The sequence below is a fragment of the Falco punctatus genome (genome assembly GCF_963210335.1).
Source record: "Falco punctatus genome assembly, chromosome: 13".
Lineage (NCBI taxonomy): Eukaryota > Metazoa > Chordata > Aves > Falconiformes > Falconidae > Falco > Falco punctatus.
The window spans coordinates 30,079,784-30,095,712 of record NC_137593.1 but is presented as its reverse complement, the minus strand read 5'-3'; the positions used below and the strand labels follow the sequence as shown (position 1 = coordinate 30,095,712).

The following is a 15,929-nucleotide window of genomic DNA, read 5'->3' as shown; positions in this document are numbered from 1 at the left end:
CAGCTGTATATTTTCTTTTTTTTTAATTATTATTATTATGATTTAAATTTACCCAGCGGTGCTCTTCCTGTGGGGATCAAAGCGTTCAAGGCACGACGCGTCCGGCTCCGTGGTGCCACTGCACCCTCCTTGTCCTGGCATTGTGTCCCCAAGTTGTCACTGCTGGTGGCTGCCTGGTCCTGGCACACTGGCGTCCGTTTGGCACTGCCAGCACCCTCTTTGTCTTGGCATTGTGTCCCCAAGTTGTCACTGCTGGTGGCTGCCTCAGCCTGGCACCGCAGCATTGGTTTGGCGCTGCCAGCACCTGCCTGGTCCTGGTGCTGTGTCCCTAAATCAGTGCCGGTGCCATCCGCCCAGTCCTGGTGTTTATTTTGTGTCCCCAACTTGGCGCTGCCAGCATCGGTTTGGCGCTGCCAGCACCCTCTTTGTCCTGCCGTTGTGTCCCCAGATTGTCACTGCTGGTGAGTGCCGCATCTTGGCACCGTGGCATCGATTTGGCGCTGCCAGCACCCTCCTCGTCCTGGCACTGTGGTCCCAACTTGGCGTTGCCGGCATCAGCTGTGGCCCAACACTGCGGCGTTGGTTCGGCACTGCCAGTGCCTGCCCCGTCCCAGCTGCCTGGTGGCAGTTTGGCACCGGTGGCATCTGCTGGGTGTCGGTGCGGTGGCCTCAAATCACCCCCATGGGTGTCCCCACAGGTGTCCCTGAGGTGCTGGCGCTGCCAGCACCGGCTCTAGCCTGGCGCTGCGGCCCCCCATCCGTGTCCATTCCGTCCCAGTGCCCTGGCACAGTTTTGGCGCTGCTGGTGTCCTGGGTCCCACCTGTGGTGCAAGGAGAGAAGGGGGAGCAGCAGCACCCAAGGGTGACCCCAGGGTGGTGGGGGACCCCCGCCCTGGTACTGGGGACACCCCAGGGACACTAAGTCACCGGTGATGAGTGCTGGGCCGTACTGGTGCCGGGGTCACCAGTGACAGGGCCTTGTGGGCAAGTCCCTGGTACCGTTCCCCATGCCAGACTGGTCACTCAGTAGCAGCTTTCCAGCTCCCCAGTCCCAGCCCAGTACACCCATCACCACACCAGTAAGTGGGCCTGCGTCCTCTCCTCCCAGGTACTGCCCCCCCCTCCCCGGTACAGCCCCCTCCCGCACTGGCTCCCCCAGCTCCGCAGTACTGCGTGGCTCCCCTCACCAGCTTCACCCAGTACTTGCCCCCCGGTCCCAGCTTTCCCATTCCCGGTCTGCCCCGTTCCCGGTGTCCCCCTGCTCCTGGGCGGGGGGGGAGGGGGGGGGGGGGGAGGGGGCTGCGCTCAGCCCCGCCCCTCGGCGGCTCCTCTCCCACCGTGACGGCGCCACCTGGCGGCTGCGGGAGCCCCGGGACACGCGTAGGGGGGGTGGAGACACGCGTGGGGACAGGGCAGGTGTGGGGGTCCTGCCAGGCCAGGGACTGGTTGGGGGGACCCGTGGGGACACCTGGCACCGCCACAGCTCGCTGTCACTGCGGTGGGACAGCCGGCACCACCACGGGAGCCGCTGTGTGGGCCCAGTGGCGCTGGGTGCCTGGTGCCACCGGGTGCGGTGACGGGGAGCTGTGGCCAGGGCTGGTGGGTGCTGATAGCACCCGGCTCTTCCTGCGTGGCCAGAGCCAGCATGGGGCCCAGCACCCCCCTCAGCACCACCTGGCTCACCCATGGGTGCTGGGGTGGGTGTGTGGCCACCCCGGGGTGGGCAGGTGCCAGGGCTGGGCTGGGCATGGGGACACCCGGTGACAGGGACATCGCGGTGTCTTTGCCAGCACGCAGTGGGGCCTGGCACTGGCAGTGCCAGCTCCCGCCAAGCTTTGGGGTGCAGGGAGGGAGCTGCTGGGTGCTCAGGGGCCCCTTTGAGGCCCACCCCCCGGAGTAAGGGTGCATCCGGCCCCCCCCGGCTCCGCTGTCACCCGCTTCCCACAGGCTTTATCAGTGGGAACACTCGCTTGGGGACAGCACTCTGGTGACACGGGGACGATGTACGGCAACCTCGAGTCCAGCCAAGCTGGCCAGGGGCAATTGTCAGTGCTGGGGCCCGGCAGGGAAGGTAGGGAGCACCCTGGGGTGCTGGATGGGGTGGGGGTGAGCCCAGCAGCCCCCCGTCCCTTTTGGGGTCTCACAATGCTGGGGGGCACCCCCTGGCTCTGTCCCCAGTGCCCAAGGGAGGATCCCAGGGTGGGTGGTGGCACCCTCGTCCCTGGTGCCCAATACGGGGTCCCCAGGGAAGTGGCACCGGGGGGAATCTCCCACCCTCATGCTCCAGGGAAGTGCCCAGGATTGATGGTGGCACTGGGAGGGGGGGGGCACCCCCACAAGTGCCATCAGTGCCCCCCCTCCCCAGTCTGCAGCACCCTGTGCCCCACAGAGGAGAACCTGTACGAGCCCCTGGACCCCGCCAGCACCGTGCCAGGCCAGAAGCACGTGCCCGACCCAGGTACGCCGTGGGCGAGGGCAAGAGCATCGTCAGCAGGAAAAACCCACGCTGCATTTAAAACCAGTGGCACCCAGCTCTGCCCAAACTGGGAGCCGGTCACCACTTACCCACCCTCCCCAGCGTCACGGTGCTGCTCCGGGAAGAAGCTGGTGCTGGTGGGTGCTGCGGTGCTGGGAGTCTCGGTGCTGATGAACATCCTCTTCCTCACCATCGGTTCGCAGCGCAGTGAGTAGCGGGGCTCTGCAGGGCTCGGGGGAGCACTGGGGTGGCAATGCTGGCACTACTGGGGGACAGAGGGAATGTTAACGGGGTGCTGGGGGTCTCTGTGGGGGTCTCCGAGTGCTCAGCACCCTTCCACACCAGCCCCTCTCCCATCCCTGCCACGGCACCAGCTCCAGGACACCCTGTGCCTTGTGGTGACCCGCCTGTGTCCCCATGTCCCCCCGCAGTTACAGCCCTGACATCAGCGCTGGAGGCAGAGAAGGAGAAGCAGCTGTCCAACGTGGGTGTGTACCCCTCGCTGCCCCCCCCCCCCCCCCGCTTTACCGCTGTGATCCCCAGGGACGTGTCCCCCAGCCCCCACGTGTCCCCCCTGGTTCACTGGGAACCTCTCCGCAGCCTCCCGCTCCTTCCTGCTGTACAACGAAGACCACCGCAAATGCGTGGCGGCTAGTGGCCACCAGCTGATAGCGACAGCTTGCCAGCCCGAGGCGGCGGCACAACAGTTCCAGTGGCTACAAGGGGGCCAGCTACAGGGCTGGCAGAGCCACCGTTGCGTTACGGCGACCCGTGGGCAAAACAGAGCCTTCGTGAGGCTGGAGCCATGCCGCGCCGACGGCCGGCTGCAGCGCTGGGAATGCCGCGACGGTGGGCTGTTGGCACTCGCCGGTTACAACCTCTACTTCAATTACGGCAACAACCAGGAGCAAGTGGTGATGCTCTACACTGGGAACCGCCAGTGGAGCCGCTGGGTGATCCACGGGAGCCAGGACAACGTCTGTTCCCGCTCCTGTCAGTGCCGGCACCTTTATCCCAAATATTTAGGGCTTTGCCTAACCCCTGCGCTGGCTGAAATCCAGGCCTAACCTGGCAGGGATGCAACTAAAGCTAAACTTAGACTGCAACAGGGTGTTAAACCTAAGCCAATCCTACATTTAGGGTGATATAACCCAACCCTAACCGAGCCCAAACCCTAATGGGGGCATAATCCTGACGCAGACTTAACCCTAAATATATGCATAATCCTGATGCAGACAACCTAAACCTGAGGTCAAACCTCGATGGCATCTTAACCCAGCTCAAACCCCAAATAAATGTGATTTTATCTAACTCTAAGCTAGCCCAAACCCCAGCAGGGCCTTAATTTGTAGCCCTAAATACGTGGGATTTAAACTAACCCTAATCCAGCACAAACCCTGATAATCCTAACCTAGCCCTAACCCTAAATATATCGGATTTAAATTAATCCTAACGAAGCCCTACTCCCAGTGGGGTCCTAACACTACCTCAGCCGTAGCCCTAAATATCTAGGACTGAAGATAATCCTAATTTAGCCCAAAATTCAGCGTGGGCCTAACCCCAACCCAGCTGTAACCCTAAACATATAGGATTAAAGCTAAACACAAACCCCAGTGGGACCCTAATCCGGCAAGAATCCGAAATAAATAAGATAAATACAAATTTAAACCTATAAATATAGAGGATTTAACCTAATTCTGATTCAGTTTAACCCAGTCCTAACCCCAAATATACAGGATTTAACCCAAACCCCAGCAGGGCTCTAACCATAACCCAGCTGTAACACTAACCCCAGGGGAGATGCTCTCTGCACCAACGTTATGGGGGTCTCGCAGCCCCAGCTAGGGGGTAACCCCTCTTTTTCTGTGTGTCCCCCCTCCCCAGGCTGTCCCCCTTGCTCCAAAGGTTGGACCTACTTCAGGAACTCCTGCTATTTCTACTCCAAGACGCCAAGTTCCTGGGAGAACGCCCAGCGATTCTGCTCGGTCCTGGGCACGCAGCTCCTGGAGGTGGATGGTGCTGAGGAGAAGGTGAGCAGGGATGGATCCAGGTATCCGGGAAGGGGGATGGGGAGGGGGGACACTGGGGAGCCTGAGATGGGCTTTGAGGGGAGGGGGAGCAGCTGGAAGCCTCGTGTGAACCCTGTCCTGAACCCTAGGCCAGGTCTGGGGTCGCCCCACACACCATTTTGGCCCATGGGTGGGTGCTGCTGAGCCCTCACCCAAAGCTTTACCCAAATTCTGTCCTTTTAACCCCGAATTTCCACTCTAGTGCCTAATATTGCTACGGTTCACCCCAACCCTATTCCCAACAGAGCTGTAACCCTAATACTGAAACAAATCCAGCTCAAACTTATCCCTAACCCCATCCCGAGCCCTAAAATCCCGATCCTAAGCCTGATCGGAACCTTCCAGAACCCCGACCCTAACGGTAACCCCGACGTTAACCCTAACGCTAATCCGATTCTCCGTAATTTTAATACTGCCCCTACCCTAAACTTAATTTTACGTCTATTTATAGGACTTGACCTACCCCTAAGCTAGCCCAGACCCCCAACAGGGCTCTAACTTTAACTCTAACCCTCATTTTTTATTACTGTGACCCCCAACCCACAGATAACCCAACCTTAACCCCAGACAGGCCCTCCCCCTGCCACCCCCACCCCCAAATCTCCTCTGAACTGTTCTCCAACCCCCAAAACCCCCAAACTCCCCCTGTAACCCCCCCACTCCAGGGCAGAGCTTGTGTCAGCAGTGGGGAGGCGTGGGGTATTGAGGGGGGGTATAGCATCGGGTCCTACCTGCCACCAGGACCTGCTGTCCCCTACGGTCCCCGGGGGTGGGCAGGGGCTCGTGGGGGGGCTCTGCAATGGGGTAACGCTGCCTTTGCCCCCAGGATCACATCCAGACGATGCTGAAAAGCTCCTCCTGGCTCGGCATCAGGGATGAGGAGGTCGAGGGTACCTGGAAGCGAGCGAACGGGACTATCCTACCCCGGGAAAGCAGGTACAGCCCTGCGGGTGCTGGGGACAAGGGGCCGGGGGCCTGGGGATGCGGGGGGGACCCCCCTAAATGTCCTGATCCCCCTCCTCGTTGCAGCTGGTGGCACAGGAACGAGCCCAACGGTGGCCACCAGGAGAACTGTGCGGCGGTGAGGGAGGACGGCGAGTGGTACGACTACCCCTGCACCAGCCAGCTCCCCTGGGTCTGCGAGGGACACCCCTGAGCACGCAAGGACACCCCAAGAGAACCCCACAGCACCCCCCACCCATCGGGGGTCTTCCCCAGCCCCTCTCCGCTTGCCACATCCCACCTGCAGCACTCCAGGATGCAGCTCCGACCTCCAGCACATCCGTTTGGGGTCCATGGATGGATCGCCAGGGAAAATTCGGGGTACGGGGCGGAGTGGGGGTTCCCTGCAGGGCAATAAACGCATGTGCAGAGTGAGGCGTTGCTCCAGCAATGTGGCGGGGGGCTGCGTGGGGTGGGGGACCCCTGATGGTGTGGGCCGGATGGGTGCAGTGTGACTCTTGGTTTGGGGGTCCATCAGCAGAGCAGTGGTGGTTTGGGGGGTGATGCCACATGCAGGATGCCGGGGGAGAGGCTTGGACCCCCCGGCTCCCCACAATCCTCCATCATCCCTTCAATCACCCTTCAGGCTCCCTAAATGCCCCCCAGACCCCCAAGTACTCCCCAGGCTCCCCCAGATACAATGCAGGGCTCCCCAAAATGACCCTGAGATCTCCTTTAATACTTCCCTGACCCCCCCTATATACCCCCCAGACCCCCTTACATACCTCCCAGCCCCCAATACCCCTCAGATCTCCCTCAATACCCCCCCATCCCCCTTATATACCCCCCAGCCCCCCAATCCCCCCCAGATATCCCTCAATCCCCCTCAGACCCCCTTATATACTCCCCCAGACACCCAATTCCCCCCCAGACCCCCTTATATACCCCCCAGCCCCCCAATACCCCCTCAGACCTCCTACATATCTCCCAGCCCCCCAATCCCCCTCAGATCTCCCCCCATACCCCTCAGACCCCCTTATATACCCCCCAGCCCCTCAATCCCCCCTAGACCCCCTTATATACCTCCCAGCCCCCCAATCCCCCTCAGATCTCCCCCCATACCTCTCAGACCCTCTTATATACCCCCCAGCCCCCCAATCTCCTCTAGACCCCCTTATATACCTCATAGCCCCCCAATCCCCCTCAGATCTCCCTCGATCCCCCCCAGACCCCCTTATATACCCCCCAGCCCCCCAATCCCCTCAGACCCCCTTATATACCCCCCAGCCCCCCAATCCCCCTCAGATCTCCCCCCATACCCCTCAGACCCCCTTATATACCCCCCCAGACCCCCAATCCCCCTCAGACCCCCTTATATACCCCCCAGCCCCCCATCTCCTCTAGACCCCCTTATATACCTCAAAGCCCCCCAATCCCCCTCAGACCTCCCCCCATACCCCTCAGACCCCCTTACATACCCCCCAGCCCCCCAATCCCCCTCAGATCTCCCTCAATCCCCCTCAGACCCCCTTACATACCCCCCAGACCCCTCAGGTCCCCCCCTCACCCTGGGCCGCAGGCCCGGGGCAGGCACCCCCCGGAGGTCCCCCTCAGTTCCCGGGGGGAAGGCCGGGGGAGGGTCCGGCTGGGGGAGGGTCCTCCCGGTCCCGGGGGGTCGCTCCCGGTGGTGGGTGCCGCGGTTCCGGACTACAGCTCCCGGCAGCGCCGGCGGCGGCATCCCAGGAATTCGCGCCGCGGGATGGCGGCGCCGCCGCTCCGGGCCCCGCCGCGCTGAGGGGACGGGGCAGCCCGGGGGGGGTGTGGGGTGGGCGCCGGGCCGGGCCGGGGGCGCTGCCCAGCGGGGTGAGGAGCCCCCCGGAGAGGGGTGAGGGGCTATGGCGGAGCCGCTGCTGCGCCGGACCTTCTCCCGCCTGAGGGGCCGCGACCGCCCGCGCGGGAAGAAGCCGGAGGGGAAGGACGGAGGTACGGACCCCCGAGCGGGGACCCCCAGGGGTCCCTCACGCACCCCCCCATCAGGGTCCCTTAGGCACCCCCCCCCAGGAGGGGACCCCCATCCCCCCGGAGTGCCTCACCTCCCCCTCTCTAGGAGGGGAACCCCCCCCAGGGTCCCTTATGCACCCCACACCCCGAGGAGGGGACCCCCCCATTGCCCCGGGGTCCCTTGTGCTCCCCCCCCCCCGAGGAAGGGGACCCCCACAAGGAAGGGACCCCCCCATCACCCCCCACCCCGAGGAGGGGACCCCCCCATTGCCCTGGGGTCCCTTGTGCACCCCCTCAGGAAGGGCCCCCCCAGTGAGGCCCCCGCCGCCGAGCAAGGACCCCCATCACCCGGGGTCCCTTATGCCCCCCCCCGCGAAGGGAAGGGCCCCCCCTTTGTCCCCAGGGCCCCTCCTGCCCCCCAAGGAAGGGACCCCCCATAACCCCAGCCCTACAGGAATGGGGGGGGGTGTCCCCCCCCAGGTCCCTGCTGCCCCCACCCCACTTATCTGGGGGTCTCAGGCTGCTGTGGAGCTGGGGGGGGTCTCCATGGGGTGCCTGGGGTGGGGGGCACCCTGCTGTGGCTGCAGGGGGATGGGGCGCTTGGGGTAGAGGGGTGCAGGGGAGGCTGGAGGGATACAGACAACTTGGGGGGGGCACAAATGAATTGGGGGGTGCAGGAAACTGGGGTGCAGTGCTGGGGGGACCCCGCTGTGCGTGTGAGCCGGGGTGTGCAGGGGGACAGGGCCCTGCCCCCACTGGGGTGCAGCCCTGTCCCTGTCGGGGTGCAGAGGGGTCCAGCTTTGCCCCCCCACCCCCCAAAAAAAAAAAAAAAAAAAAAAATCCCACGGTCGTAGATCCGGCCGGGAGTAAACAACTGGAAATCCGGAAATCCCACTTGGCAAGGGGCTGTGGGGTGGGGGGTGCTCGGTGGGGTGCTCAGGATGGGGGTGGGGGGTGTGAGGGAGGGGTCCTCATGCCCCAGTGGGGTCTCCACTGGTGTTTTGGGGACCCCCGTGCTCAGCCCGGCTCTTTCCCACAGAGACCCCCCTGCCGAGCCCCGATTCTTCGGTGGAGCCTGAGGTGGCCGCGGTGGAGCTGGTGACACCGCGCAGGCAGAATTGGGCCCGTTTCTCCTGTGGGGGCCGCGACGAGAGGCGGCCGCTGCCTCCCAGAGCCCCCGTGGATCCGGCAAACACCAGCGAGCCAGACCCCAGCCCTGGCAGCAGCCCCCAGCCCCCCGGCACCGGCAGCAGCCCCCGGCCTGACGCGGAGCAGCGGGATGAGGATGCCATGGAGCTGGCAGAGGAAGCGGAGGCGGTGAACGGCTCCGGGGAGCTGGGTGGTCCTGGTAAGACCCCCGGGCACGGCGCCTACCTGCAGAGCTTGGAGCGGAGCAGCCGGCACTGGGTGCTGTCATCGGGGAAGGGACCAGGACCCGGGCAGGATGAGCCTGGTGGCGGTGCTGAGGCCGATGCCGGTGCTGCCGGCAGCGAGGGGGAGATCTGGTACAACCCCATCCCCGAGGATGAGGACCCCCAGGCTGGAAGCTCCTGGAAGTCGTGGGGCGGAGGGAGCCGTGACGCTGATGGGGGTCGCAGTGGGGAGTCACCCCCCAGGACAGGTAGGAGAGACACCTCCCCCCCCGGGGTGCTGCGGACCCCTCTGTGGCATGGCCCTGGTGCTGCTCACCCAGCCGGAAGCCGGCAGCCCCCAGGCTTGTGGTGAGGGGTGGGACATAGCTACGGGGCGGGGGGAGGGGGGTTCCCCCACGGCCCTTGTCCTCCTGTTCACCCCCCACCCCGGAGGGTGTCCCCTGGCCACCGTGGTCCTGGCATCTGCACCCTCTCTTTGTCCTTTCTCCATCCCCTCTGAGGTTTCCTGGTCCCCAAATAGTCCCTGTCCCCTTGTCCCCATGGTCCCTGTCCCCCAGAGGAGGGCATCGGACCAGGCCAGTGGTCCCTGTCCCTTCCCAGTCTCCCCAGTGTCCTTTGAACCTCACAGTCCCTGTCCCCAAGGATGTGTCCCAGACCCCGCGGTCCCCATCCTTCCCCCAGGACCCCGTGGTCCCTCTCTCCATCCCCCAGACCCTGCAGTCCCCCTCCCCTCTCCCTTCCCCCAGGACCCCACCACCCTCACCCCATCCCACAGGACCCTCTCTCTGCCCCACAGCAGTTTCCAGGGAGCAGCCCTGTCCCCCCCAGGCTTCCCAGCACCCCCACAGAACCCCCTCACTCCTTTTTTCCAGGGAAGATGCCGATCCCATGCGTCACCTCGGGGCCGGGGCCAACCATCCCCTCACCCCCCGCCAGCCCCAAGAAGGGGCGTTCGCTCAGCAAAGTCAAGTCTCCCGGTACCGTCCGGCGCCTCTCCATGAAGATGAAGAAACTTCCAGAGCTCCGGAGGAAGCTGAGCCTCCGCAGCCCCCGTCCCCGCGGCCAGGAGGGTGGCACCTCACCCTCCGAATCCCGCAAGGAATCCAGCAACGTTATCAGCCGCTACCACCTGGACAGCAGCGTGGCTTCGCGGCCGGGGCTACCGCGAGCCAAAGTGGCCGGTAAAGGTGGCTACTTGAGCGACGGTGACTCCCCGGAACTGCCGGCTAAAGCCGGGGCACGTGCCGAAACGGAGGATGGGGCCAACGGGCTGGATGTGGGCGCTTTCCACCCCTACAGCTGCGGGGAGCCACCACCACGGTGCGGGCAGCACATCTCGGGGCTGGTGAGCGTCCACCTCCACGGCGTGCAGGACCTGAAGCCGCCACGGACCGAAAGCCGGGAGGTTTTTTGCGTCTTGCAAGTGGATGCGGCCAACCGGGCTCGCACGGCTTTGCTGCCCTGCAAGGCGGCGTTCCTTGGCCTCAACCACACCTTCAACCTGGAGCTGGAGGGTGCTCAGCACCTCAAGGTGATCATCTTCTCCTGGGATCCCACCTCCTGCCGCAACCGTCTCTGCTGCCACGGCACGGTGGTCCTGCCCCACATCTTCAGAGGTACCAAGCCCCGGGGGTTGGTTTGGGTGATTTTGGTGATTTGGCACCTTGATGGCACCCTTGGGCTCTGCACGTTACCCAGCTCAGGTCCTGCCCCACATCTTCAGGGGTACCAGGCTGGGGGGTGGGCTTGGTTTGGGTGATTTTGGTGCTTTGGCACCCTGCCCCACATCTTCAGGGGTACCAAGCTGGGGGGTGGGCTTGGTTTGGGTGATTTTGGTGCTTTGGCACCCTGCCCCACATCTTCAGGGGTACCAAGCTGGGGGGTGGGCTTGGTTTGGGTGATTTTGGTGCTTTGGCACCTTGATGGCACCCTTGGGCTCCGCAGGTTGCCGGGCTCAGCAGCTGGCGGTGCGGTTGCAACCTCGTGGTGTCCTCTACTCCAAATTCACCTTGGTGGAGCAGTGGGATAATCCTGGCGAGCGGGAGCCCCGTGTCTTCGGCGTGGAGCTGGGCCAGCTGGTGGAGAGGGAGAAGTCACCCACCAAGGTGCCCCTGCTCATCCAGAAATGCGTGGCCGAGATAGAGAAACGCGGCCTGAAGGTGAGCGGGGACTCAGGGTGACGGGTGTAGGGGGGATGGGGGGGTGCACCCCCCCAAACCGCGGTGACGGGGTCCCCGTTGGCAGGTGGTGGGGTTGTACCGGCTCTGCGGCTCGGCCGCCGTCAAGAAAGAGCTTCGCGACGCCTTCGAGCAGGACAGCGCGGCCGTGACGCTCTCGGAACAGCTCTACCCCGACATCAATGTCATCACTGGTGGGTGCTGACCCCCTGGGGTGCCCTGCGGGTCCCCACGCGCGCCGTGGGACCGCGCTGATGGCCCCACGCCGTCCTGTTCGCCCGCAGGGATCCTCAAGGATTACCTGCGGGAGCTGCCCACGCCGCTCATCACCCCCACGCTCTACCACATCGTGCTGGAGGCCATGGCCAAGCGGGCGCCCCGGAGCCCCCCGGCCGAGCGGGAGGCCATCACCCTGCTCGACTGCCTGCCCGACGTGGAGAAGGTGGGTGCCCGGTGCCCAAAATGGGATGCCCAGCGCCAAAAGGGGGTGCCCAGCGCCAAAAGGGGGTGCCCAGTGCCCAAAAGAGGGTGCTCTGTGCCTAAAATGGGATGCCCAGTGCCAAAAAGGGGGTGCCCAGTGCCCCAAAGAGGGTGCCCAGTGCCCAAAATGGGATGCCCAGCACCCAAAAGAGGGTGCCCAGCGCCAAAAAGGGGGTGCCCAGCACCAAAAAGGGGGTGCCCAGCGCCAAAAGGGGGTGCCCAGCACCCAAAGGGGGTGCCCAGCGCCAAAAGGGGGGTGCCCAGCGCCAAAAGGGGGGTGCCCAGCGCTAAAAGGGGGTGCCCAGTGCCCAAAATGGGATGCCCAGTGCCCAAAAGGGGGTGCCCAGCGCCAAAAAGGGGGTGCCCAGTGCCAAAAATGTGGTACCCAGTGCCAGAAGATGGTGCCCAGTGCCCAAAAGGGGGTGCCCAGTGCCAAAAGGCAGGGACCAGCACTAAAAAGGGGGTGCCCAGCGCCAAAAGGGGGTGCCCAGCACCAAAAATGGGGTGGCCAGTGCCAAAATGGGGGGACCAGCACCAAAAAGGGGGTGCCCAGTAGCAAGGGATTAATGGGGGGTCCAGTTGCCCCTCAGCCCTGGGGTCTCCCCCACCCCAAGTCGCCCCTGCAGACCTTGTTTAGTGCCGGGGCACGTCCCCCTGTCACCTCCCCCCACCCAACCCCCCCGGAGCATTGTTTTTGGGGGGGGGGTGGGGGGTCTCCACGTCCCCCCAGTATCCAGGGATTTCCCCCTCCGCGTTCCCTGCATGGCTCAATCCCGGTGGCACCATGGCCCATCTGCCACCACATCCCCCTTGGCTCTTGGGAGGGTGTGGGACACCCAGGTGGCATCAGAGGACGAGGTGACATCAGGGGACGAGGTGGCATCAGCAGGGACGTCCCCTGATGCCACCTCGTCCTCTGATGCCACCTTGTCCCCTTCAGGCCACGTTGATGTGGCTCCTGGACCACCTGAGCCTTGTGGCTTCTTTCCAGCCACATCCCCTGGGCTCTTTGGGGAGGGTGTGGGACACCCAGGTGACATCAGAGGACGAGGTGACATTAGAGGACGTCCCTGCTGATGCCACCTTGTCCCCTTCAGGCCACGTTGACGCGACTCCTGGACCACCTGAGCTTGGTGGCCTCTTTCCACGATTTCAACCGCATGAACGCGCAGAACATCGCCGTCTGCTTCGGGCCTGTCCTGCTCACCCAGAACCAGGAGCTCCGGCACCCCAGCACCGGCACCCGCGGCTACGGCCACAGTGAGGACATCGCCAGCGCCGTGGACTTCAAGAGACACATCGAGGTGCTGCACTACCTGCTGCAGGCCTGGCCGGGTGAGCAGGGGTGGGGGGGCACCTGCACCCCTCCGCTTTGGGGGTGCTCTTTGCACAGCCACCAGCGGTGGGGGCAGCGGCGGTGCTGCTGTGACCCCCCTACCCCATTCCCAGGGGCTGTACTGAGACACCCCCCCACACACATCTCCAGTGAAGGGTCTGGGGTCCCTCCTGCTTCGCTGGTGGGTGCTCTGTGGGTCACAGCCGCACACATCTGCCCCGTGCCCCCCACCCAGGGGCTCCCCCCATCTCCAGCAAAGGGTCTGGGGTCCCCCAATTTGTCCAGCAGCTGGTCCATGCCCCGCCCCCCCACATCCAGGGGCTTCCTGGGGGTCCCCCTGTTTCGTGCTGGGCTGCCCCCCCATTCCCAGCAAAAAAACCGCCCCCCCCCTCCATTTTCCCAACCCACCACTGCCACCAAACCCCCAGTGACACCCCCCTGTCTTCCCTGCTCTCCCCACAGCCCCCCGCCCAGCTCCAGCCCCCCAGGTTTGGGAGCGGGCACAGCCCAGTTGCCCCCAGCGCCAGCGAGGGCCCCCGCTGCGGCTGGACCTGCTGGGGGGCGCCGTGGTGGCCCGTCACCGCCCCCGGGGGCCAGAGAGCCCCCCCAGCAACCGCTACGCCGGCGACTGGAGCATCTGTGACCACCAGCTCCTGCTGGTACCCGGCGTGGCCACCGACGGTGACGAGGAGGAGGTGGCAGCGGGTGACGGTGATGGTGGGGTGGCGGCGCGGCGGCCACCGCCCCAGCGGACCCTCTTGGTGACAGATTTCACCCTGGGCGAGGAGCCCGAGGCGCCCTTCGGGCCCTGCCTCAGCCTCAAGGACTTCGATGCGCTCATCCTCGACCTGGAGCGGGAGCTCGCCAAGCAGATCAACGTCTGCCTGTGAGGCCGGCTGCAGCGCCCGCGCCGGGGCCAGCTCCGGTGGCAGGGCCAGCGCTGGTAACGATGCCAGCGCCGACGTCAGTGGCAATGCCGATACTGGTGACAGTGCCAATACCGTCACCAGTAACAATGCCAGCACTGGTAACGATGCCAGCAGCAACGTCGGTGGCAATGCCAATACTGGTGACAGTCCCGATACCACCACCAGTAACGATGCCAGCAGTGACATTGGTGGCAATGCGGATACTGGTGACAGTGCCAATACCACCACCAGTAAAGATGCCAGCACTGGTAACGATGCCAGCAGCGATGTTGGTGGCAATGCCAATACCAGTGACGATGCCGCCACCAGTAACGATGCCAGCACTGGTGCCGATACCAGCAGTGATGTCAGTGGCAATGCCAATACTGGTGACAATGCCGACACTGGTGACAATGCCAACACTGGTCCCAATACCAGTGATGATGTCAGTGACAAAGCCAGTACCGGTGCCAATGCTGATACTGGTGCTGATGCCAGCACTGGTGCCAATACCAGCAGTGATGTCAGTGGCAATGCCAATACCAGTGACGATGCTGATACGAGTGACGAAGACAGTTAACGATGCCAGCGCTGACTGGTGCTGATACCAGTGATGTCGGTGCCGATGTTGATACCAGTGCCAATGCCGACACTAGTAACGATGCCAGCGCTGGTGCCAATACCAGCAGTGATGTCGGTGGCAATGCCAATACTGGTGACAATGCTGATACCAGTGACAATGCCGACACTGGTGATAATGCCACCACTGGTGCCAATACCAGTGGTGATGTCGGTGACAATGCCAATACCAGTGCCAATGCCAATACTGGTGCTGATGCCGACACTGGTAACGATGCCAGCACGGGTGCTGATACCAGTGATGATGATGGTGCCAATACCAGTGCCAATGCTGATACTGGTGCCAATGCTGATACCGGTGCCAATGCCAGCACTGGTGCCAATACCAGTGATGATGTCGGTGACAATGTCGATACCAGCAACGATGCTGACACCGGTTACGATACCAACATCGGTGACCGTGCCAACGCTGGTGACAGTGCAGACACCGGTGACGATGCCAGCACTGGTGCCAATACCAGTGATGATGTCAGTGCCAATGCCAACGCTAGTGACGATGCCAATACCGGTGACGATGCTGACACTGGTGACGATGCCGCCACCAGTGCTGGAGCGACCAAAACGCAGCACTTGCCTCCAGTTGCCCTCAATTTGCACAGCGCCGAGCAGGATAGACCCCGCTGGCACAAGCCACGCTGCTGCCGGCGAGGTGGAGCCCCCCAGAACAGCCCCAGCTCTGGTCTCTGCCCCCTGCCCCGGTGGTTTTGGAGAGGGGGTGGGAGGGGTGGGGGGCAGAGGAGGGGCAGGGGGCTCGCTGCCTCTTGCTCGGCTTTTTTTTTATATTTTATATGGCCAAATTTTGCCCTCAAGTGCCTGTTTGCCCCCTTGTCCTTTCCTTGGTCAACCCCCAAATTGCCCCCCCGCCCCCCCCCCCCCCCAGTATTAGGAAATATTGACAAGGGTCCCTGACCTCCATCACTCACGCTGCCCCCAACCCCCTCCCCACCACGTGTGCACCCCAAGGGGGGTGACGGGGCTCCCTCGTGCCACCCGCACCCAGCCTGGGTGGCAGCGGAGCCCCCCCCCCCCCCCCCCCCAAGGTGGGGGCTGCCGGTACGGGAGCGCCGAGCTTTATTTATTACTCCAGCTTCATGTGGATGGATGGCGGGTGCCATCGCTGCAGCCTGCACCCAAAACCCCCCTTTTTACCCCCAAAATAAACCCACTGCCAGTGTTACAGCTGGGGAGGGGGGGGGCAAAATACATATCCCCCCCCCCCGCAACCCAGCCTTGCTCAGTATTAGCCTTAAAGGAACCAGCTGAATGTGAACCCACCAGTGTTAAAGCACCCAGGCAGGGGGGGCAGGTGGGCTGGGGGGGGGGGACAGAGCTGTGTGTCCCCCCCTCCCAGGTGGCCTGACCCCCTCCCGCCTTGCCCTGCCACTGCTTTGTCACCATCACCAGCAATAAATGACACAAGCTGCACAGAGCTGGCGTGATGTTGTCTCGACGGGGGGTGGGGTGGGGGGGGGTGTGACAGTCCCCGTAATGTCACTTGGGGGGGTCCCCAGGGTGGTGGGACCTAAAC

The 15,929-nt window shown here is 63.7% G+C and overlaps 2 protein-coding genes and 2 long non-coding RNA genes across 14 annotated transcripts; 2 read left to right on the top strand and 2 right to left on the bottom strand.

Moving 5' to 3' along the window:
- Positions 1-10: 10 nt before the first annotated feature.
- LOC308072731 lies at positions 11-499 on the bottom strand. The gene is made up of 2 exons (XR_013931770.1): positions 421-499; positions 11-304 (listed from the first exon to the last, which is right to left on the bottom strand). It is a non-coding gene; the product is annotated as an uncharacterized lncRNA (long non-coding RNA).
- On the top strand, positions 302-5,796 carry LOC308072728 (macrophage mannose receptor 1-like). Of its 9 annotated transcripts, none has more exons than XM_080410000.1 (9): positions 302-1,079; positions 1,948-2,071; positions 2,390-2,458; positions 2,579-2,683; positions 2,851-2,964; positions 3,077-3,469; positions 4,361-4,506; positions 5,372-5,481; positions 5,575-5,796. In XM_080410000.1, exons 1-9 carry the CDS (start codon positions 1,008-1,010, stop codon positions 5,699-5,701), a joined length of 1,260 nt encoding a protein of 419 aa, XP_080266126.1. In that variant the 5' UTR covers positions 302-1,007; the 3' UTR covers positions 5,702-5,796. The 9 variants fall into 9 exon arrangements, with proteins under 9 accessions (XP_080266126.1, XP_080266127.1, XP_080266125.1 ...); XM_080410001.1 differs by having other exon boundaries at positions 2,366-2,458; positions 2,908-2,964; XM_080409999.1 differs by having other exon boundaries at positions 2,366-2,458.
- On the bottom strand, positions 2,605-7,172 carry LOC308072730. Of its 3 annotated transcripts, none has more exons than XR_013931767.1 (4): positions 7,026-7,172; positions 5,789-5,891; positions 5,277-5,439; positions 2,605-2,741 (listed from the first exon to the last, which is right to left on the bottom strand). It is a non-coding gene; the product is annotated as an uncharacterized lncRNA (long non-coding RNA). The 3 variants fall into 3 exon arrangements; XR_013931769.1 differs by having other exon boundaries at positions 7,055-7,168; XR_013931768.1 differs by having other exon boundaries at positions 2,611-2,738.
- A 156-nt stretch (positions 7,173-7,328) lies between these two features.
- Positions 7,329-15,830, top strand: SYDE1 (synapse defective Rho GTPase homolog 1). Its single transcript, XM_080409994.1, has 8 exons — positions 7,329-7,470; positions 8,528-9,109; positions 9,734-10,477; positions 10,806-11,020; positions 11,106-11,232; positions 11,323-11,480; positions 12,616-12,853; positions 13,317-15,830. Exons 1-8 carry the CDS (start codon positions 7,383-7,385, stop codon positions 13,742-13,744), a joined length of 2,580 nt encoding a protein of 859 aa, XP_080266120.1. The 5' UTR covers positions 7,329-7,382; the 3' UTR covers positions 13,745-15,830.
- Positions 15,831-15,929: the final 99 nt, after the last annotated feature.